A 22,086-nucleotide genomic window follows, 5' to 3' on the forward strand; every position below is an offset into this window, starting at 1 on the left:
TATCGAAATATTAAATATATCAAATAACTCGCATGAAGTACTAAATATAGTTAAATAAAAAAACTAATTGCATAGTTTTGATGTACTTGACGAATTTTTTGAGACTAGTTAGTTTATGATAAGACAATATTTATCACATACAAACAAAAAATGTTACAATACTTTTTGCAAACACTTTTCCATCATTTTTGCAATAAACACAGCGCGTATATCTCTCCCTCTCCCTCCCTCGCTCCCTCTCCCTTCTCTCAAACTCTAATGATAGCATAGAGAGAAGACATACCTCCAGGCTCCAGGCATCCTCCTTTCCCTCTCCTCCTCCAAGCCCCAAACCCTTTTCCTCTTTCCCCTGCCCCAAGAACTTCATCTCATCTCCAGGCCATTCCCCTTTTGCGCAGGAGCTCGCGGAGACAGTGGGCGGAGAGCTTCATCGCTGCACCACTACTTCACTGGAGATCCGCCCACTCCCATGGAGGAGATCACCCACCAGTACTTCGGAGTTGGCGCAAGCGGCCACGGCCAGCACCACCACCTGTGGGGATCCTCCCTCAGCGCCGTCGTCGCGCCGCCGCCGCCGCAGCCGCCGAGCGCGGGGCTGCCGCTCACCCTGAACACGGCTGCCACCGTGAACAGCGGCGCCAACGGCGGCAACCCGGTGCTGCAGCTTGCCAACGGCGGCAGCCTCCTCGACGCGTGCATCAAGGCGAAGGAGCCCTCGTCGTCGTCGCCCTACGCCGGCGACGTCGAGGCCATCAAGGCCAAGATCATGTCCCACCCGCACTACTACTCGCTCCTCGCCGCCTACCTCGAGTGCCAGAAGGCAAGACCACCTGTACTAGGAACAGTCTAAAACTGCAGTAGCGCTGCTGCTGCTTCCGTTTCTGCTCGAGAAGTTTCTCCTACATCTGATGTCGAGCATGGCGCATGCAGACTTTCTGCTTGCTTTTACATAGCATGCTATAGTTTATGCACGCTGCTCATGCAGACATGTGCATCTAGCTAGTGTTCAGAACTTTTGGCCGTGGGTGCTTGCAGGTGGGGGCGCCGCCGGAGGTGTCGGCGAGGCTGGCGGCGATGACGCAGGAGCTGGAAGCCCGGCAGCGCACGGCGCTCGGCGGGCTCGGCGCCGCGACGGAGCCGGAGCTGGATCAGTTCATGGTGAGCTTGCCATACATCTCGGCTAGTAACAAATAAACAACTTCTCTTCAGAGGAAGGACGCGTCAGTCTTTGCTCTTCAAGGCTTATATATTTCACTCACGGAGGCGTACGTGTCCTTGCTTTCGACTCGGTTTTAATTTTCTGTGCAGGAGGCATACCATGAGATGCTGGTGAAGTTCAGGGAGGAGCTGACGAGGCCGCTGCAGGAGGCGATGGAGTTCATGCGGAGGGTGGAGTCGCAGCTCAGCTCGCTCTCCATCTCCGGCGGATCGTTGCGCAATATCCTTTCCTCTGGTATAGAGATCTCTCGGATGATTTCTTGGATGGGTCTTGGTTTAGCATATGCTGATTTGCATCTTAAAAAAAGAACAAAAATATTGTTGTGGTTTACCAGCGATTTGGCATGCGTATAGTTGCCTTTTTTAAGAGCATCTTGCTACGCATGCATGTCGAGTATGGCTAGCTGCCAATGAATGACATGTCCATGCCTTTGATGTTTAAATGTGGCAGCATTCCTAACAAGGGGTTTTCACAAGATTCTTCTCCCTGCTTGCTGTTCCTGGCCATGCATCTGTGAGATTCTTCCATCAGGCTTCCATCGATCTTTGCTTCTGCTGGAAAGGAATAGTCCTCACATGTGCAGCCGTGCTGCTCGATCTAGCACACAGATAGCTCTGATTCTTTTCACACATTCCATCCGGCCCATCCCATCTTTTTTTCCGCTGCAATCCCGCGCTGCGATTAGGATAAGGGCCGTCCTAAAATCTCCCTGGCTTCAGCTGATCTGATATTTCTCTCCTTTGGCTGTTGTCATGGATGCCGTGTTCGTCCTCCATTGATTCCATTTCCAATGGAATATGTGCATGTGACTGCGAGTAGTTGCTGGTTCAGGCACCCATCTTTTCCCATGATGGGAAACCTGAGGGAATTATGGAGCCCTTCGTTTGTTCTAGCCTAGGGTTTGGGGAAGGGCACAGTACTGTGCATCGTGCAAGCAACAGTCCATGGCCGAGGAGTCTCACTGCCGTATGTCAGTGAAACAAGTACACCCACGTAGTTTTGCTGAGAGAGAGAGAGAGAGAGTCATCCCCCATCTGTCACGCAAGCTAGTAGCCAGACGCCCAGACCACAACATTCTTGTCATCTTTCTCCCCCTCAAAAAATGAAGCTACCTGTTGTCCTAGAATCTCTTGTTGTGTGGTGTGGTCTTCCAGATGTGCATGGTTTGCATCGTCGATGCATTCCCAACACAGGACACAGATCTGCCCGTCCGCTCTTCTACTAATTTTAAAATGCGTCCGCACATCAGGTGCATCGAGACGATCCAGGGCAGAGCTTTCTAATGACCTATCACGAGGCTATAGTAACAACTCGTACTACCACAGTTACTCCCTGGTCCGGAGTGTTCACTTCGGCATCACTGCAGCACTGCTAGTACCACAACAACACAATCACTTCATTGCTGAGCACATGATCTATGTAGGTGAGAAGCTGCCATCTGATTTTAGAAGCAGCATGAATAGTGCTACTGCCGTAAGAGTTTTTATGAAGGCCTCACAAGCTCAGGGCAAAAACACTGCAAGGAAAAATGAATACTAGTATGGCCGTGTTTAGATGTTTTTTTTAAAAAAAATTGTGATAGAATTTTATTAATTTGAAGTACTAAATGAAGTCTATTTATAAAATTTTTTACACAGATGGGTTGTAAACCGCGAGACGAATCTAATGATGATAATTAATCTATAATTAGCAGATGGTTACTGTAGCATCACTGTTGCAAATCATGAATTAAGTAGGCTCATTGGATTTGTCTCGCGGTTTACAGCTCATCCATGCAAAAAAGTTTTGTAAATAGATTTTATTGAGTACTCCATGTATGTGTCGAAACATTTAATGCGATATATTTTTTTTTCCTTTGTTTACGGGGTTTATGGGTTTGTGATCTGACCGGGCCTATGTTCATTCATGCATAGCCAGGCTGATGAGTGAAGAATGAGGCAGCATTATGTATGTGGCTCGGTTTTTTGTGTTCTGACCGGTGCAGTGGACAAAATGGTCTGTGTGCCTCGAGAACCATAGAAACAGTTTGGCAAGTGCATGCCCAGCCCCCATTATTTGATGTGAGATCTCTCCAGCAATAGATGTGTGATCTTTTAATATATGCGTCTACCTAGACATGCCCCTGTATTTTGTGACAGACTTCTCTCCGTGCATTCTCTCTCATAAATTATGGTGGTCAAAGGACATTGGATGCTTTCCGATTCGAGTCCAAGTACAACTGCGTCTGCATTTCTCAGCTGTCAACTCATATTTCTTCACAGCTTCAACTGTTCTTTGACCTTGGTAGACCGACCTCTTGTGTTTTTCTTTTATTATGGAAAATATAGATCACTTCTGTCAGTTGATGGAGATAACAAACAACACATTGAATTAATCGCAAAACAACACTGCTTTTTTTTCTGACTGATGTTGCATCTGTACCCCAAGATTCTTAGCTGCATGCATTCTTTCAAGGCCATGCAAAAGCAAAGGGACAGATATCACGAGTTACCCTTTGTCTCGAGGTAACACCAAAATAGATACTGGAAGCGAACAAAATACAAACGAAAGGATAAAAAAGAGCTGACTGATTTTACGTTTGGAACGCCAGTGGACAAGACAATGCGTCTGGAGAATAAAGAAATATGAATTTACTATCTGGCTTTTCCATCTCTGCATCTAGAATTTTCTTGGATGACCATTTGCATTGCATTGTGCTATTCTTCATTGCTGAACGTGTTGGTTCCATATTTTGTGTTCCCTTTTCAGATTCTATGCTGACTGTTTAAGTACAGCATCATGTCTGCACTCACCAGTTCTCATTAGTTTTTTTAAATCACGCATCATTATTTTATTTATCTGAATGTTCAAGATTACATATGATACTGTGATAAGGTTCTTTACCGTGTATACCATCCGGAGCGCTGCATTTTTTTATTTTCCACCACTAATGCATGTAGAAATTGGCCCCAATTGTTCTTGTTCTTCATTTGCTTTAAATGTTTATTTGTTTGATATCTCTTGCAAACAAGAAAAAAGAAATCAAGAGGATTTAGATGTATCAATGTTGAAACATTTGGAATGGCTCCGTATGGATTTCTATGGCAAGACTATTTCATAGGTTATTGTACTAAAATTAACATGAAAGTCTTAAATCGAGTTCCCTTATGTTTCTGTGCACATTCTATTTCTGCAGTTGCATCATAACTGCTCTACTGGAGTTTCTGTGCACATTTCTATTAATTTCCTCGTCTCTTGCATCAAACTGCACTACTTGAGTTTCTGTGCATATTTCTATTTCCAGTTGGTTTTCAGATTGATGTAACACCAACAACACACCAGGTTTCTTTTTTTTTGTTTTTCTCATTTTCATGAAGGCCATCAACATTTACCACAAAGTTCTTGTGTCATAAACAAGTAATACAAAGTAATATGCCAAAATAATTTCATGGGGGTACTGTATCCTAATTGGCTGGCAATGTGTTTTTAGTGAACAAATGGTTGTTCTTTCTTCGTCTTAAAGACAACTGCACACATTTGCAGATGTTTTTAGTGAACATATCATTGTTTATTATTACTCCAGCTGTGACATCTTACCACGCTAGTCTGACCTAATAAGTAATTCCGGGGGAAAATGAGCATCATGTGTTCAAAAGCTATTTTTCAAAAATGAAATATTTTTTACCTCCGTCAGGATGCACACATACGACATACTTGTTTCCTTTATGCAAATATATGTATATATATATGCTCATTACCTGGTTTTCTGGAGCAAATAAAAACCTACTAATGCAGCCTAGGAAGGTTCTGTTGCTCAAATTTCTCTCTCAGCTTTCTAGGCTAAACAGTCTGTGATACAGCAGCATCCACACAAAAGACAAACTGTGCTTCATCCCTTTGGGTGTGGAATGTACATTTAAGGTTGACTAGCACAAGATTGCACATGGGTAACCATCATCTGATCCATTAAAAAATCAGCAGTATTCTACAGTATACATGTCCCCTAATAACCTTAATCCATTTTTTAGTAGCTATAGAGATCCTCCATGGCTCCATTGTTTGTGCAGATTCATTTGGTTAACAGATCAAGTCCATATATATAAGCAGCTCCTAAATATAATTCATGATAAATGACAATTAAGAAAGCCTTGTTCATAATTATTTGAAAAAAATGCAGTCATTACATATGGTTCCAAGCACATGGTTGAAAGGAGAGTTCACACCTGATGAAAATGATTTTTCTTTAGCTGATAAAAAAATTGAACATTACAGTTTTCAAGTTCGTAATTCACCACTGCTACTCTTAAAACATGGGGTGTGGCTAGCTCGTCTTGGCTGCTTCATTCTCAAATGAGATTTAGAATGAAGAAAAGACCCTCCCCCAGCTAATATATCTAATATTTGGTATTTCTTTTTTGTTCTATTATTAGTCTGAATTTGCAGCCTTAGTAGCTGCAACAACATAAACAAAGCCTCTGGCCCCACTATCAAAGAATTTGTGCCAGTAAGGAGAACTTGTTGGAGCATCAAACAATCATTTTTATGTGGTGGCTTTGCTACATCATTGATCAGGCCAATAGTCAAGGATATAACTTGTAAGAATAAATCTAATAATAATAATAACAATACAAAAGGGAGGTCGATACCCTAGGTCCTTGTTTGGGCATGTGAGTTGCTAAAACCACCTGATCTTATCTAAAGATAACTATGAGTTTGATCCTTGTTAAAATGGCATGGTTTTTACACCCTCCTTTACCTAGGCCAGGCACAAGATTTGTTGAAACAACATAAGCTTATTTATTTTCTTATAAAGGTAAAAGTTGGAATGACTCAATAACGGAGAAGATAATTCATTTTCCTTTTTTGGTTAATGTGCCCTTACATAGGGAAACATTTTATTTCAATTCTTTAACCTGTGTTCTGTTGATTATTTTTACATCACTTCCTGATATATTGTCAACAAGATGTTGGTAGACAATTGCCAAAAAATAAGTGTAGATGGGCGCATTTGCACCAATTCTGTAACAGAATAGTTAAATTTGCAAATGCACAAGAAAAAAGCACATGCTAACATTTGTGGACTTCAGAAAAAAACAAGTGGGTGCATACACAATTGCAATATAACTTTTTTATGGACAGTATAAAAAAATCACATAAACACAAGTATTTGGAGAAACATCAATATTTCTTTTAGATTTTTCAGAATGCGCTAGTTCACAAACTAAAAAGTTGCAGATGCACCTGTATGCAAATGTATGCACTCCAATGGATATGGTGAAGGTGATAGATAGGTGGACTATATCAATCAGCCAGCTCCTGAATTTGTAGCTCCTCTTGCCTGGCAACTTGTCTAGGCTTTACCTGGACATATGTCTAGGCTTTACCTGGACATATTTGCTACTCTACTTTAAGGAAAAGGCAGAGTACCAGCCATTGTCCTAAAGGAATAATATCAATAATGAAACTTGCAAATTTCCGAAGACTGAACTCGTATGGGAGTTTGGTGATGTTTTTTTTTTATATAGATACAGATTGAGTGCTACTTTATCGTGTGGCATCACACTTGACATCCATAAAGTCATAATTGTTCTCTGGTTTTGTTTAACTACAGCACATAGAAACTAGTGTTCAATTCTTAAAAAAAAAGAAACTAGTGTTCATTGCCTTGCATATATGGATGATGTATTTTGTTAGTAGATAAACTCAGTACTTGTGGGAGATAGATGTTTTAATAAATCTGACTGTGGATACCGTTTGATCACTTATTTCATCGTGGCTAACAGTTCCATGTGTTATGCTTGAAGGCTCTTCCGAGGAGGATCAAGAAGGTAGTGGAGGAGAGACAGAGCTCCCTGAAATTGATGCACATGGTGTTGACCAAGAGCTCAAGCACCACCTCCTGAAGAAGTACAGTGGCTATCTGAGTTCTCTCAAGCAAGAACTGTCAAAGAAGAAGAAGAAAGGGAAGCTCCCTAAGGAGGCTCGCCAGCAGCTCCTTAGCTGGTGGGATCTGCACTACAAATGGCCTTACCCCTCAGTACGTCTTCTTTCTATGCTTCCATTTTTATTCTCTGAGGGCGATCCATGACACAGAAGCTATAGTCTACTTGCAGTTTTTAGGGCCCATTAAATTCAATGTAATCACTTCACTGATTGCTATGTCACAGGATAATTCAAAGGGAAGCATACATAAAACACATTTAGCAATCCTGAATATTCCCTAATTTGAATATCAGCATTTATATGTGGATCAAAATGTGCTGAAGTTTAATGTTGATGAGTGACTGTTAATTAAACATATTATTCAACTTATTTAAGTCATTCTTATACTTTCACAGTATTGTTAAATGACATTTAAAGTTAAGCAACTAAATTTATCTGAAGAAATATGAAACCTTCGCCTGGATACAATAAAGTGAGTTCCCATTGATTTCAAATGGGAACTGCCTAACAACTGAAGTATGTATTGCCTGCCTGTACAAGTTTGAGGATCCAAATGTATTTTTTTTCATGTTCAGGGTTTTAAGTGAACAAACATTAATATTCAAGGAGCTTTCACTATAATATTTTTATTTCATTTCTTCATTTTATGAGATCCATTATACATGGCATAGCCTTTATGTCCTGTCACTATCCCAACATATGTGTTGAACTATCTGTTTTATATTTTCTGGGGACGCGAATTCACTCCACATTTACTCAAGCAGGAGACTCAGAAGGTGGCGCTGGCAGAGTCGACTGGGCTTGACCTGAAGCAGATCAACAATTGGTTCATCAACCAGCGGAAGCGGCACTGGAAGCCATCTGAGGAAATGCACCACCTGATGATGGATGGGTACCACACAACTGGGGCCTTCTACATGGACGGACACTTCATCAATGATGGCGGGCTGTACCGGCTCGGCTAGCGCCACTATCGCTTCCATTTCACACCACTACCTAGCTAAACACTAATGGTTCCAAGTGTCAGAAGTACTGAAGACTTGGCTAGCTATCTAATGTTGTGTGCCGCATGCATGGGCTGTAAGTAGGCCATGCTTAACTATTTTGTTGCAAGTGCTACTATATCTGTGCCCTATGCTTACATGCATGAACATTGCTTTAGGTCCTACTCCACATTGTGGTGGTGTGCTTTTGATTTTGTGTGGTTGTATGCGTGACCTGACAGATGGATCACTGATTCCTACATGTTTGAATAATTTGCACGATCTAGCTCGTTTCTGTCTAATCTAATGTGATATTTATTATAGTACCACTTAGGTTTCGTCATTTTAACATGTGTAATTTATTTCGACGGCATTCGAGTTCTAATATCTGAAGATTTTGTTGTACATTTGGTTTTTCACCTATAGAGCACAGAATGGCATTCTACATAGCCTGTCTGCCGAGTTCTCTCGTCGAGCTAAACTCTACAGCCACCATGGGATCAGATTTTGTATGGAGCCTGAACGTGTTTGATCGATCGCATCAGTGGAGCCGGCTTCGGCTTCTTCCTTCGAGTTAGAGTGCCCAATGCATATTTTCCACCGCACTAAGATCCCAAATTCCCTCGATTCTACACGCGCCATGCAATTCAATCTGGGCACACTAGTCTCCCAGAATCTACGCAACAAGGAAAGGGAACGAGGCTGGATTGAGCACAAGCGGGCGTACTTACCAGTCACACGATCAGTCGGTGCCGCCGGCCGGTGGGCAGAGACGGGGAGCGTCGCCACCGCAGCTCCGTCCTCCGTCGCGGCGGAGAGGGTCACGAACCGTCGCAAGGGCGGCGCCCACGACGCATGGGTTGGGTTTCCGGGAGGCGGAGGTGCCCCGTCAGCTGAACTGGGCCGTGCGTGATGAGCGTACCGAGCTGGGCTCGCTTGTGGGCCGTAGGCCCTTCAAGTTCAGCCTTCGAGAAGAAACCGGGCCGTCGTCTCGGTTCTCTGGGCCGGGTGCTGGGCCCTGCGTGAACCGCCACTTTTCTGGACGGCGAGCTCGGCTCCGCCGCCACTGGCGGCGGTTCGGGGAATGGAGGTGCTGGCCACGCTCTCGCGGGCGCCCGCGACGTCGCAAGCGCGGGCGGGCGAGGAGGCCTACACGGATGCTCGGCCGGACGCGCAGGCGGCAGCGGGGCCACCACCGCCACCGCTGCGGCCGGCCGCGTTCTACAGCTGCGTGTTCGCTCAGGTGCGCCAGCCGCTCGGCGAAATGCCTGCGCCGACAGAACCCACGAGGAAATCGTTTTTTTCGCGTTTCTCGTTCCCCCATGTGCGGGGTTGGTGACATCGCGTTCGTTTTTGTCTTTGGGCGTTCGCGCGTGCAGATCGAAGAGATCGGGTGGGAGCGGGTGGTGAGCGCCACAGGGGATGATGGGGTGTCTTGTCTCTCCTTCCGCGTCGTGTAAGGAGGATTCCCCTCCTTTGCTGCCAATCGGCATTAAGTAGTGATTGCCAATTATAAATTTACTGCACCGATTGTTTGGGATAAAAGTATCCGCCCTTGAGCTGAGGCCAGCGCATGAATTACATACTGAAGTTTGCTAGTTTGATAGTTGTTCTAAAAAGGTTGTTTCAGAGACCTGCCTGAACATTGTAATAATGCATAGGGACAACAACTGCAAGTGTAGCAATGTTTATTTGAGAATTAGTTTAATTCGAATCCATTATATGAAATTATGGCTGATGGTGTATCTGCCAGGGATGATAAGGGACGGATTCATTTACTGGAGATCACACTGCCCATGGGTTATCCTGCAAGCCCCCCTTCAATCACGGCAGTCAGTCTCCAACTCTGTATTTCCGTAAACTAAGAATGTTTCTTTTACATACTGTGCAATGGCAGGAACTCCACTATGATAGTGCATGCCATATGATTTAACTTGTCTCGTTTAACAGCAAGTACCTTACCTCCCGAAAATACAGTGGTCGAAAAGCTCAAGACTGAAAGATGTTATTTGCCAGTTTCAAGAGGTTGGTGCACTTCTTTTCTTATTCCTTAGATCACATGGCATCCTATTCACTGGGATTACCTTTTATATTGTGGTGCTGTTCTGTGCTTTCTTATTTGGTTGACACAACTAGCACTTGAAGATGTTACAAGAGTTTTGGTCTACAATGGATGAGATTGATAAGGTCCTTCGGGTAGTTGACGCAACAAAGCCGACCTATGCTATGTCCCATCGCCTTTTAGCTTTAGGTATTTTCCTTGTCAGTTTGGAAGTAACAATGATTTACTATTATTTATCTTTGTTTAAATTATATGTTGCCTGATATCACCAGGTGATGATTGCTATATTTTACTACATGTTGACGCACACAAGCCCAGCTCCTTACCAGAGTAAGGCCACTTTTCAAGACTCCATTCCAAGCCAACCATGGTTGATCATGCATCACCATTTTTTCAGGTGTCGCTTCTTGGGTGCAGAAGGCAAACTTGATCGGCTCATCATGAATTGGAGAAAAAATCGCAAAAGATGGTATGTTCACATGCTTCGTTCATCGCACTGTGCACATTCTTATCAAGGATGCAGTATTGTTTTCTTTTTTCAAATGTTTTAATTGAACTTGCAAAGGCAACATTAGGCAAGGCGGATAGGAGAAAAAGAGAAGAGTGGGGTCTACCTATTGTGTAAGCATCAACAAATTACTTTGAAATCGGGAGAACCTATTTTGTGACTTGGTCGGCATCGTGCTCTCTTTCACACAGTCTTCTCAAGTCACTAATGGCACAACAACAGGAACGAGTACACAATTGAATAAAAAAGGGTATTCACAATAAGGTGGCAAGATCCTTGTCCGTGGCAAATCTATGTTGTTGGCTACCTGGCTATTGTCTTTTCGAAAGTAGTTTATCAATTGTTATTTTATTCGGCAACATGTGCCAAGCATCCGGTATCTTCTCCCATGTATTATTGTATATTCTTTGCATTTAATTATCTTCACTGAGCTTGTGAAGGTAACATGTGCCAAAATTGAACTCTGTTGCATGAATAACTGTTTCCTGTAAAACAGAGATATTGGTTTATACTAGCCACTAGTAGTGGACTAGTAATGGGTAATCGAAATTTCCCGTGATATGTGCTTACTGATGCTTTTAGCCTTTTACACTGTCAGGGACACAAAGAAGAAATTTCATGAAAACTTGGCGGGCGTCTTGGATTTTGCACTGCCTGCGCCACCTTCAGTCGGTAGCGTCAGAGACGACGAGCAAGCTGATTGCGGGATATGTTATGCCAGGCACCTGCCAGTCGGTGAGCAGATTTACCTGTACGCAATCCCTTCTGCCCCTGAATCCTGATCACAGCAACGCTCGCGTCTTCGCTCCTCCGATCCAGATGACGAGCTCGGGCCACACAGCGGGTGCGCGACCGACTACACGTGCGAGAACCCCAGCTGCAGCAGAGCCTTCCACTCCGTCTGCCTGAGGGACTGGCTCCGCTCCATCACCACGACAAGGCAGTACGTGCGAATGAACCCCCCCCCCCCCCCCCCCCCCCCCGAGCTTTGGTTTGCTTTGCCGTCATGTCGTGTTGGATCATTAGGTCGTCTGCTCTCACGAGGCCTCTGTTCTTTGCCTCGTGCCGGCAGGTCCTTCGATGTCCTGTTCGGGAACTGCCCCTACTGCAGCGATCCCGTTGCCGTCAAGGTCGCCGACCGCTAAACTTGGTCAGCGTTTACAAGGTCAGGCCGGCGACTCTCATCATGATACCATTTTAAGATTATTATCTTACTCTGAGATTTCTTTCAGAAAGCTCTAGACCGTTAGTTACGTGGACGCATTCGTCAGGTTTGGCCGGGGCGCGGAGCTGCATTCGGGTTGAAATTGCCGCCCCCTTCTAGAGAAGAGAACAAAAGGGAGAAAAGAAAGGTTGTTTACCAGCCTAATCAGTCGGTCAATACTGGTTTCAACGTCGCACTCTGTTCTAGAACACACGCCCTTCTAGATTTGGAACGGCGGTTGTGCGCTTCTGACTCTGTGGCCTGCATTTGCCGTGCCTGTTTCTGTATTTTTGTAATCTTTAGGCCAAGCTGGATTGCTAATATAATAGAAGAAAAATAAGTGGGAGTGTCGTGATGTCACATGACACTCTTCCGGCTCAGATCTTTACGGTTTTGGTAACTGGTACCTGCCCATTATTCGCAATGCTGAATCTGCGGGTGACCATAACATATACCCCTGTAGCGGTCGATTTTTTTTCCATCCACGTGCCTTTATCCTCCGCGCTCGTCCTCTCCTTCCTTTTCCACTGCACACGGCTCTCCCCCCTCCCTCCCATCTGCATCTCGAGCATGGCGCCCCCTTCCCCTTTTCCTTTCTGCTCCATGGCGAGTCGGCGGCGGGGCCGGGGTGGGAGGCGCGGCGGGGACTGCGGGGCCGGTGGCGCGAGGGCCGCCACGAGCCGCAGCGGGGCCGGCGGCGGGGAGTGCGGTGCGCCTGCAGGGGCGGCGGCGCTCGCCACCAGCGCCGCCCCTGCCCAGATCCAGTTTTTGTTTGTTCTTTTGCATACAAATTTTTTTTGGATGTACTTTTTTTTGTTTCTTCCATTTGATAAATTTTTCTCTATCAAAATTTTTCTCGTAAATTTTTTTTATCTCACCAATTTGTTTCTTGAAATTTTTTTCTACCCACCAAAATTTCACTCGAAAAATTATTTGACTCATAAAAAATGTCTGAATTTATTTTTCTCAGAAAACAACAAAAAAATTCTAAAAACAGGAAAAAAAAACTATCGGAAAATCGATCGTACGGGACCCGTACGGTTGACCGTAAATTAGCATGACCCCCGTTATTCCAGATGATTGGGAGGAACGACGCCAACGGGCAACGGCTGGTGGTTACGTTGCGCTGCTGCTCTGCCTTGCGAGTTGTAACTACTATCAGGTGACTGTATTTGGACTAATAAACTTTACCCGGGTACGAAAATGCCGTGCGTGAAAATGCAGCAAGCGTGGATGGAAAGCAACCGAGCAAGCGGATGAGCGCATGGGTCTAGTGCACCTAGCCTACAGGTCTTCCCATATATTGGCTACACGTAACAAAAGGCATGCTCCCAGATCCGTCCCCGTCGCTGGTGCGATGACACGACGATGGCGGCGGCGGCGCGCATCATGAGCCTCCGCTGCCCGCCGGACCAAAACTCCAAAAGGGAAAGCGTCCGAGCGGTCGAGTGGCGACTGGAAGAAGGGACGCAGCCACACAGGTCACCTGCTCCGCAGTGCCGCAGGGGGGAAGAGTTTCTGCTAGCAGGCGATCGCCACGAGGCAGCCAAGCCGCGCTCGTCTCCGTCTCAGTCGCTGTGCAGGGAGCAGGAAGCGTCGGTTGAATTCTCCCCGCCCTCGCGCCACGCCTCGGCAACTAGTCGCCCTCGCGCTCGCGCTCGCAGCCGCAGCAGACTTGCCCCAAGTCTTTGGTATGCTACTCTGGTCGGCTTCCAGAATCCAAGCGCGCGCCTATAAAAAAAGATCCGCCGAGCGCCCGAGCTCCCCCAACGCACACGGCCGAGTCAGAGGGAGGGAAAAATGGCGAGCGGCGGGGACGAGGAGAGGCAGGGGAGGCAGCGGCGGGGGCGCGGACGGCGGCTGTGGGCTGCGTGCCTCCCGCGGCCGGGGTGCTTCACGGTCTCCGCCGCGGGCGAGGACGAGGGCACGTCGGCCGCCGCCGCCGGCGAAGGGGGCACCAGGCCGACGCCCTCGCATCTGGTCGTCACGGTCAATGGGATCGTCGGGAGGTGATCTTTCTCTTTCTGCCTCCTCTGCCTTTTCTCGTTTCCTTCCTTTTTTGTTCTTTATTATTCTGCTTGTCCTCCGCTGCTCACAGACCAGCACCTGTGGCCATCACGCGATTCGCGCGAACCGTATTAATAGCTTTGAGTTCTCAGTCAAAATTAAGATTACTGTTGCAATTCTTGTGCGAATCACTGGTCCTGTTTTACACCCACGTTCTGGAACTCTGCTATGATCAACCCAAAGCTTCAGTGTCAGTGGTAGTGAACATCTGCATCCGCATGTAGTCGACCAAATTTGGTTGCCTTGCATAGTCCAACATTTTTGGTACTGAAGCAATTCTTGTGCAAAAGGCTTATACTGTAAGCATTGTGTTGCGAATTGGTTGGCAGTAGGCCCGCGCACAGATCCCTGGGATCACGCGGAATCATTGATTCACTGTCCGGTAACATGAACATTGCAGCTGTAGCCTATAGGTCTGAAACTTCATTCAAGGACTACGGTAGTAGTACATATACTATGTTTATTTCTGAAGAAATGGGAACGAGTTTCCTCTATGGATTGAAAACAGTGTACATGTAGTCATTGAGTGACAATATGAGGCCTGTAACTATCATGTTGGCACATGACTGGCGAGGCTTACAGCATCCGAATGCAATGCCCGGAAGCAGTAGGGATACAAATAAGGTACAAATTCGCAATGGTGAAGGCATCTACTGATGGAATAAAATCTCCACTTCACCTTATGATAGTTCCAACTGGACAAGTTAACTTCGGCGATTTTAACATATCATTGCTAGGTGAGACCCAATTATACCTTTAACAAACGTGTGCCCTTTCAACTATACAGTGCAGAAAACTGGCGCTTTGCTGCGAAACACTTCATCAAGAAACACCCTGAAGATGTGGCTGTTCACTGTAAGTTAAACAGCATGCAAGCAGTTCTCTACTCAATCCCAAAAGATTGTTCGACATCCATACTAGCACCCTTCTGTTCATTCATACTGTTTCACTCAGCTAAGTCGGAATTTTTATTGGGTGGCTCAGGCAGTGGGTGCAACACAGCAGCTCGAACCTTTGATGGAATTGATGTGATGGGAAGAAGATTGGCAGAGGAGGTAAGTATTGATGAACTGATATTGAAAGAATCTCAGGTTATGAACCTAATAAAAAATGAGTGTACTATAATCTGTATTGATGGATACTTTCTGCCCTTTTCTTTCATTATTAACAACGTTATCCAATATCGTCATCAGATCCTATTGTTTTCTTCAACATGTCTTTTGAATTTACTGTTACTTTTACGTGTGGTGAAGGTGACCGCTGTTGTTGAGAGTAGACCAGAGCTTCGCAAGATTTCCTTTGTTGCACATTCATTGGGTGGACTGATCGCAAGATATGCTATTGCACTATTATATGAGAGAGAGACACAAAAAGATCCTCATGAAGAGTGTGAGAAGCATGTCATTGACTATCATAGTAACCAGCATAGTTCTGGAGGGAAAATTGCTGGTTTGGAGCCTATTAACTTCATCACCTTTGCAACACCACACCTCGGTACAAGATCACACAAACAAGTTACGTTAAAACTGTTGATCTTGGGTTTAATAATGAATTTCTTTCTCAGAACCCTACTTGTTTTCATGAAACTTCTTATGACCCCTGTTGCTTTCATAGGATATATTATTAGTTCTTTTCAGAAGAAAAGATATATTGTTAGTACCTTTTACGCTGGTGACGTTATAAACTGAGTTTTATAAGAAAAGTAATTAGTTAGATGCATAAATTCTTTATAATGAATTTGTGCCTGTAGGTGCTAGTGCTACAAAATAAAATGTTCTCATTTTCTTTGCTTTGCTCTTATGAGTTATGATTGCTTTGTTGTACTAAATGCACGTGCTTATTTCATCATATTCATACCACCTTTACCTTCTCCTCCCTCTGTCACGTAGTGTAAGTCTTTCTTTGAATTTTTCCAGTCCCAAATGCAAACTTTTAACAATGGTTTTTTTAATATTGTACCAGTAAAGATATTTTTATCACTACTAGTAAAGATAATAGCTTTATGTTGTAGCTTCAAATGAAAGTATTTAAGATGGTCTGTATTTGGTATTTTGGTGACGGGTCAGGGAGTACAGGGCCTACTGGGTTTCATGGCTGCATCTGTTATAGTCATGAATGATGCGCACAATTACTGACTCGATTCTTGATTTCCTCTAGCAGATGCCAATTCTACGTGGTTCCAACAAATTGGAAAAGATGGCATTTCGTATGTCTTGGATTGCTGGGAAAAGCGGAAAACATCTTTTCCTGAAAGATGTAGAAGATGAGAAACCACCGCTCCTTCTACAGATGGTTACTGATTATGGTGGTCTCCATTTCATGTATGCAATGAAAACAATTCGACTTGTTTCACGAAAGGGGGAAGTTAGTCCTGTTGCTGCGACATGTTTCATATTTTGCTTATGCTGCAGGTCTGCTCTACGCTCTTTCAAACGTCGTGTTGTTTACTCCAATGTCTGCAATGATTGTATCCTTGTTGCATAAATGCTCCCAATTTTCAGATCATATAAACCGTTTTAGTTTATATCTTCGTTAACTATGAACTACAAAAAGGATATCCTTGACTAACAAATTAGTTATCGTTGGCTGGAGGACATCTTCAATACGTCATCAGCATGAGCTTCCTGAGGTAATATATTCACCCTAAGATCATTTGGATTTTTAAACATGTTTTCCGTGTCTGAAAAAGTCTTTGTATCAGCGCAAAAGTTTTATAAACGATGGTAGATATCCACACATTGTTTATGTGGAGGAACCGAAGGTTCAGGATGTTGATTTTCCAGATGCGATGATTTATCAGGCAAAAACTACGAGTGAAATGGAAGGTACGGTACAAAGTTTTCTCACATTTTAGAATGACGAAGAAATTGCACATCAGTCTGCAATAGTTTCTTCTTTGAGAATAAGAATATAAATTAAGTGATGTAATAACTATCTTCATCGGTGTTCATTGCCAAAGGACTTCTTTGAGAAAATGGATGAAACCTTTTTCACTTATTTGCATGACTATTTTATGTCATTTATCTTCGTGACTACTTTAGGGATGACTGAATGTTTAAATTGCAATTTTTTTTAAAAAAAATGTTTACAGTGAGACTGAAATGTTCTTGTTTCGCATTTCTAAATTGGTTACCTTGTGTATTTTTATGATTATTGAGATTCTTTTATCATAACCAAATTCTTCTTGTTTTTTTCAGAAGTTATGCTCAAAGGTCTTAATAGACTTCCATGGGAAAGGGTAGATGTTAGCTTCAAGAAAAGTAGACAGAGGTTTTTCGCCCATAGCACAATTCAGGTATGTCACCTTTTTTATATTTGTACCTGTCACTCATTGATTCACTTGTCGTAATTTCCATTCCTTTTTGTGTTAAAAGGAGAAAGATAAATTAGTCACTGTCTGAACACTGATCCATTGCTCCCCTTTCTTTTGTGTTACAGGTCAAGACCTATTTCTTGAACTCTGATGGCGCTGATGTGATCTTTCACATGATCGACCATTTTATTTATTAAGATGCGTGCACTAAGGTGGTGCCAGCATGCTAGATTCTTCTTTATCTAGATGAACTCCGGTCGTAGGAACATGTGAAAAATATCCGTGTCCTCAAGAAAAGGATTAGAGAAATACTGAAAGCAGTAGAACCCATTGTAAAGAAAGTGTGTTGGGTCTCTACGCTTCCTCCTTTTTTTTTTGCGGGTAAACTTCCTCCAAATTTTTGGCCGCCTAGGTTCCCTCTCTCTTATTTTTCCCGACTTGGGTCAGAATGTCAGTTGTATTCTCGCTTCTTTTCCAGACTTCAGTCAGAACTCAGTTGTACATGATGCACAAAAATGTTCCAGATTTTGCTTATGCGGCAGGTCAGCTTGATCTACCCCTTTGCTTGTCCAACAGACTGATGCGTCAAACATTTTTTTTTTCGGAAGACCTGATGTGTCAAAAATCCCTTTTCTCTCCTCCCATTGATGTGTCGAATATCGTTTTCTCCTCCCATCCGAAAGATAGAGCGTAAATCATCTGTAGTCATCGGCTAATAATAGCAATCTATTACTAGGTTACAGTAGTTGCTAGTGTTGTGTTCAGCATATACCTCAAATTCTGACATGGTGGGTGAAGTAATCGGAGCAAAGGGTTTCTTTTTTTTGAGCATGGAGCAAACGAAGTTGATCGGCCGCGATCAGCCACCATCGACCTTCCCTCCATCTCCGAAGGCCGAAGCCTCGTCCCTTGTTTCGCCGCCATTTCCGTGTGCGTGTTTTGTGAACTCGGCCCAAAAAAGATCTCGTTTCTGGGTGACCAGCCCACCAAAAAAAAGAGGAGAGCAAGAGGAAGGCCACAGAAATCAATCATTCAATCGGCCCGGCCCAGTTCTTCCAGATTCTGATATTCCCCTCCCTCTCTCTCTCTCTCTCTCTCTCTCTCTCTCTCTCTCTCTCTCTCTCTCTAAACCACTTCTCCAGCAGACAGCAGTGATGGACCACACAGCTCAACCTCTGCTAATCTGTTAACCAACACCATGGAGCAGTGCAATAAAACGAACCTGCTGACTGCTGTGGGCTTCGGCTCTCGAACAGAGAACCCGTGCGTGGAGACTTGGCGAGAATTACGGCTGTTGACTTCCTGTCGCGTGTGATCATCGCCTCGCTGCTGGTAGTGCTGTAGCAGGTTTCTCCTATCTGCGCGAAGACCTGAACCACTTTTAATTCCCCTATCTGGTGCACGCTGCGATGAGCATTGCATCCCAGCGCAGTAACGTTTCTTGGCTACCTGTATCTGACTGATCATCCACCGAAAGGCTAAAGCAATGGTAATGACTACTCGTGGAGTAGTTAGGCTGTCCAAAACGGGCCGAGCAAACTCAGGAGCATCTCCTCCTCGATTTCCACGCCCCTTCTGTCTACAGTGCCAAACAGTACATCTACAGTGCCAAACAGTATATTTGCTCCTTCATTTGCTCTTCTCGCTGTGGACAGTCTTAGACCTTCCGCAGTGTAGTATCTGAGTGATGCTTCAAATCACTTTTTGGTCTTTGGGCATCACTTCGAGTGGTGCTTGAACACTGCAGCTAGTGATGCCTAAAATAAAATTTCTGGCATCGGTGAATGTTGAAGCAGCGCTGCTTGCTCCTGAAAAGCTGCTGCTGCCGCCGCCAGGAAGAGAAAGAAAGAGCAAGTTAATATTTTTTATTCCTATATTGTGGGTCCAGCTACAGGAGGAAGTGATGCCTCACACTGCAGTTTTACAAGCAAAGCTGGCATTGCTTATGACATGGCGTTTCAAGCAGCACTAGTGAAGCTTCACGCTGCGGAAGGCCTTATGTTGCTCGGATACAGAATTTAAAAAATAAAAGAGGTATAAAATGAAGAAAAAACTTTGGAGAAAAAAAATATTTTTCACATGGCTAACCCTACCCGGCAGCCCGAGTTTAGTCGCAACCATAAGAAATTCAGAGGTCATCAGGGTGAAGGTGTAGCAGCAAGTGTCAAGCGCCTCAAGCCCCACACTACTACTACTAGCTTCTTTCTCAGTGCCATTCATCAGCTGTCTCTTGAATTCTTGGACCTCTCTGTGCCCCTTTACGCAGGGGGAGAATCTGCACAGGACATGACCCGGGCCCCTTTTTTTGGCAGCAAGCCTAGTTCCATGCAAAGGCTCTCGCTTGCATTTCCCCCTGCTTCTTTCGCCCCCTCCAGCCTCATGGCCTCACAGTTCACAACACACACTGCGTCAGCGTGTACCACCAAAATTGCATTATTTTCCTTTTCTTCATGGAGTGGTGCTTCGTCAAAGGACCTCAGCAATCCGTGCCCCCTGAGCGTGCAAGGCTCGCGTCATTTTTGCATTGCCGCCGCTCTCGGCGCCGGCTCCTCGGCCTGCCGCGGCCGCGGCCGCTGCCGCTTCTCTCTCCTCCAGCTTTTGTGCTCGCTGCTGCCGGACAGCCGGAAGCAATGGCCGGCGGGAGTCTTTATGGTCACAGGATTCAGACGCATTCAATGGCCTGATCCTTGGTACACTGCTGTACATCACCTCCTGCCCGGCTGCCTCCCTCTCCCTCTCTCATTGATTCCCAACTCCACAGCCACAAGGAACCCCTGCCCATGTGAACAGTGAGCATGCTGGCGCTGTAGCACCCTCTGCTCGATATATAGGCACGCCAGCTACTGTTGCCGACCTCATTCAGTGAGTGGCTAGCTAGAGCTAGGCGACGTTCAGTCGAGCTCGAGCTCTCATGGGACTCCAGCTTTACTCCTCATCCCTGCTGCTTCTCCTCCTGCTATCCTCTCACGGCCTGCACGCTGCCGAAGGTAAGATCATCCTTTGCCTGCCTACTAAACCTAGCCGCCCCGATCCCCTGATTTTCCCCTGCCTCGGTTCCTAGATTGTTCATGCGAGTGCGTCGCTTTCTTCGATTGCAGGTAGAGCGCTGCATTTCCAGCCCAAGGATCCACCAAAGGTCAGTAATTTCCTCTCTTCCGGATCAATCCATGCTAGAGTTCCATGCTGCTCTTTCTCCCTCTCGCGCGCCATGGCACATGTGAACCAACCAGTTGCTTGTTGTGCGGTTGGCGACGTCGAGCAGATTGGCAAGGGCGTGGCGGTGGCGGAGTCGCTGATCGGGTCGAGGCCGCCGCGGTGCGAGGGCAAGTGCGCGCCGTGCGGGCGGTGCGAGGCGGTGCAGGTGCCCGTCGCGCCGCGAGTAGTCGACGGCGGCAGGGGCGAGGCCGCGCCCGGCCGCGCCCGCCTGTACAGCAGGGCCGCCGGCGCCGGCGCCAGGGTCGAGGAGAGCTACACCGACTACAAGCCCCTCAACTGGAAGTGCCGGTGCGCGGACTGGCGAGCCCTGGATCCGTGATCCGGCTGCGACCTCGACTCCTCTCGAGCTGCTGATGCCGAGCCCATGATAATTTTTACTAGACTTGATTTCAGCTGTTGGATGATCCATGAGCCATTAATCATAGACTGATCTTTTAGATGTTCTCGTCGCTACCTAGGTTTTGGTACGCAATAGAGATGCTTGTAGTTTGGCTAGTGATCAGGCTCTTTCAAGGGTTGCTTCTTAGTATTGCTACTCCGTGTTAGCCTATAATTAATTAATCAGAGTAGAGAAATGGTGTTCCTTTGTGCATCAGTAGCCTGGCATTACCATTTCAGTTCATGACAAGTTCTCCATTCTGGTCCTATACTTGAGTTGAGTAGGTTTCCTTTACAGAGATGATTCTGGTCCAACGATGGCTGACCACTTATGTGCATGACCAGGTTTGAGTTGTCGAGTGCTAAAACACATTTTATAAAAATAGTACACGCAGAATATATTGCTTTTCTTGTTCTTGAATGATACAATTGTAAAAAAGAAGAGGGTTCTGAACAGTAGGACAAAACACTTTTCAACCTTGGAGGCATGCGCATCATTGCTAGCATGTCTTCTTTCTCTTCAAGAACCCCTGTACCGTAAGCATTTGATACAGAGCAGAGCATGTCCTCTGGTGAATTGGCTTCGTTCTCGGGTCAGTCACAGCAAATCATAGTCAGCGATCTCGTTGCATAACCATTGCGAAATTATGCCCAGGGCTAGGCAGTATGCTCGTGTCATCTGGGCTGAGGTTTTCAACGGGCCACAAAACATGCTTCTCGGTTCCCTTAAAAAAACATGCTTCTCGAGTCCTTTTAAAAAAATTAAAATGCACTAGAGGTCCACTAACTTGTAAGGGTATGTTATTTAGGTCCACGAATTTCAAAAGTGCATTTTAGGTCCATCAATTTATAATTTGTGTCAATTAGGTTCATAAACTTTGAAAACATAGGTCCATAACTCTGGAAGTGCATTTTTTGGTCCATAAACTTATAATTTATGTCACTTAGGTCCATAAACTCCAAAAAGTACATTTTTAGATCCATAAGCTTCATCCATGAGCAGTCGTGTTGCCTCAAAGATCGCTCTGATATCGCTATCTGTGAATATCTTTCAACCACTCACCAAGAACCAATCTGAATTGACCCAAATCTAACGTCGTCACTCACCAAGTTCTAATATCCATGAACATGCTTCTCGGAGATGAAAAATTAGTCCGGTGGGCTATACATAATATAGGCCTCCTTAGCTGGCTAGCTGGCCCACATGGGCTTCT

General features: G+C 45.1%; 3 protein-coding genes across 3 annotated transcripts; all 3 read left to right on the forward strand.

Annotated features, from left to right (window-relative positions):
- Positions 1 to 210: 210 nt before the first annotated feature.
- Positions 211 to 8,453, forward strand: LOC120649906 (homeotic protein knotted-1). Its single transcript, XM_039926834.1, has 6 exons — positions 211 to 296; positions 399 to 820; positions 1,036 to 1,158; positions 1,309 to 1,453; positions 7,003 to 7,235; positions 7,906 to 8,453. The coding sequence occupies exons 2-6, from the start codon at positions 470 to 472 to the stop codon at positions 8,104 to 8,106; spliced, it is 1,053 nt and encodes a 350-aa protein (XP_039782768.1). The 5' UTR covers positions 211 to 296; positions 399 to 469; the 3' UTR covers positions 8,107 to 8,453.
- A 675-nt stretch (positions 8,454 to 9,128) lies between these two features.
- LOC120647683 lies at positions 9,129 to 17,834 on the forward strand. Its single transcript, XM_039924550.1, has 21 exons — positions 9,129 to 9,367; positions 9,504 to 9,580; positions 9,878 to 9,956; positions 10,075 to 10,149; positions 10,261 to 10,375; positions 10,459 to 10,516; positions 10,584 to 10,655; positions 11,293 to 11,429; positions 11,514 to 11,637; positions 11,721 to 11,859; positions 11,966 to 12,235; positions 13,639 to 13,907; positions 14,753 to 14,820; positions 14,950 to 15,020; positions 15,219 to 15,479; positions 16,126 to 16,286; positions 16,377 to 16,432; positions 16,542 to 16,594; positions 16,667 to 16,790; positions 17,163 to 17,260; positions 17,404 to 17,834. The coding sequence occupies exons 1-21, from the start codon at positions 9,209 to 9,211 to the stop codon at positions 17,473 to 17,475; spliced, it is 2,538 nt and encodes an 845-aa protein (XP_039780484.1). The 5' UTR covers positions 9,129 to 9,208; the 3' UTR covers positions 17,476 to 17,834.
- A 1,945-nt stretch (positions 17,835 to 19,779) lies between these two features.
- LOC120648510 (EPIDERMAL PATTERNING FACTOR-like protein 2) lies at positions 19,780 to 21,143 on the forward strand. Its single transcript, XM_039925272.1, has 3 exons — positions 19,780 to 20,265; positions 20,377 to 20,414; positions 20,541 to 21,143. Exons 1-3 carry the CDS (start codon positions 20,190 to 20,192, stop codon positions 20,811 to 20,813), a joined length of 387 nt encoding a protein of 128 aa, XP_039781206.1. The 5' UTR covers positions 19,780 to 20,189; the 3' UTR covers positions 20,814 to 21,143.
- Positions 21,144 to 22,086: the final 943 nt, after the last annotated feature.

This window comes from Panicum virgatum, chromosome 9K (genome assembly GCF_016808335.1).
Source record: "Panicum virgatum strain AP13 chromosome 9K, P.virgatum_v5, whole genome shotgun sequence".
Taxonomy (NCBI): domain Eukaryota; kingdom Viridiplantae; phylum Streptophyta; class Magnoliopsida; order Poales; family Poaceae; genus Panicum; species Panicum virgatum.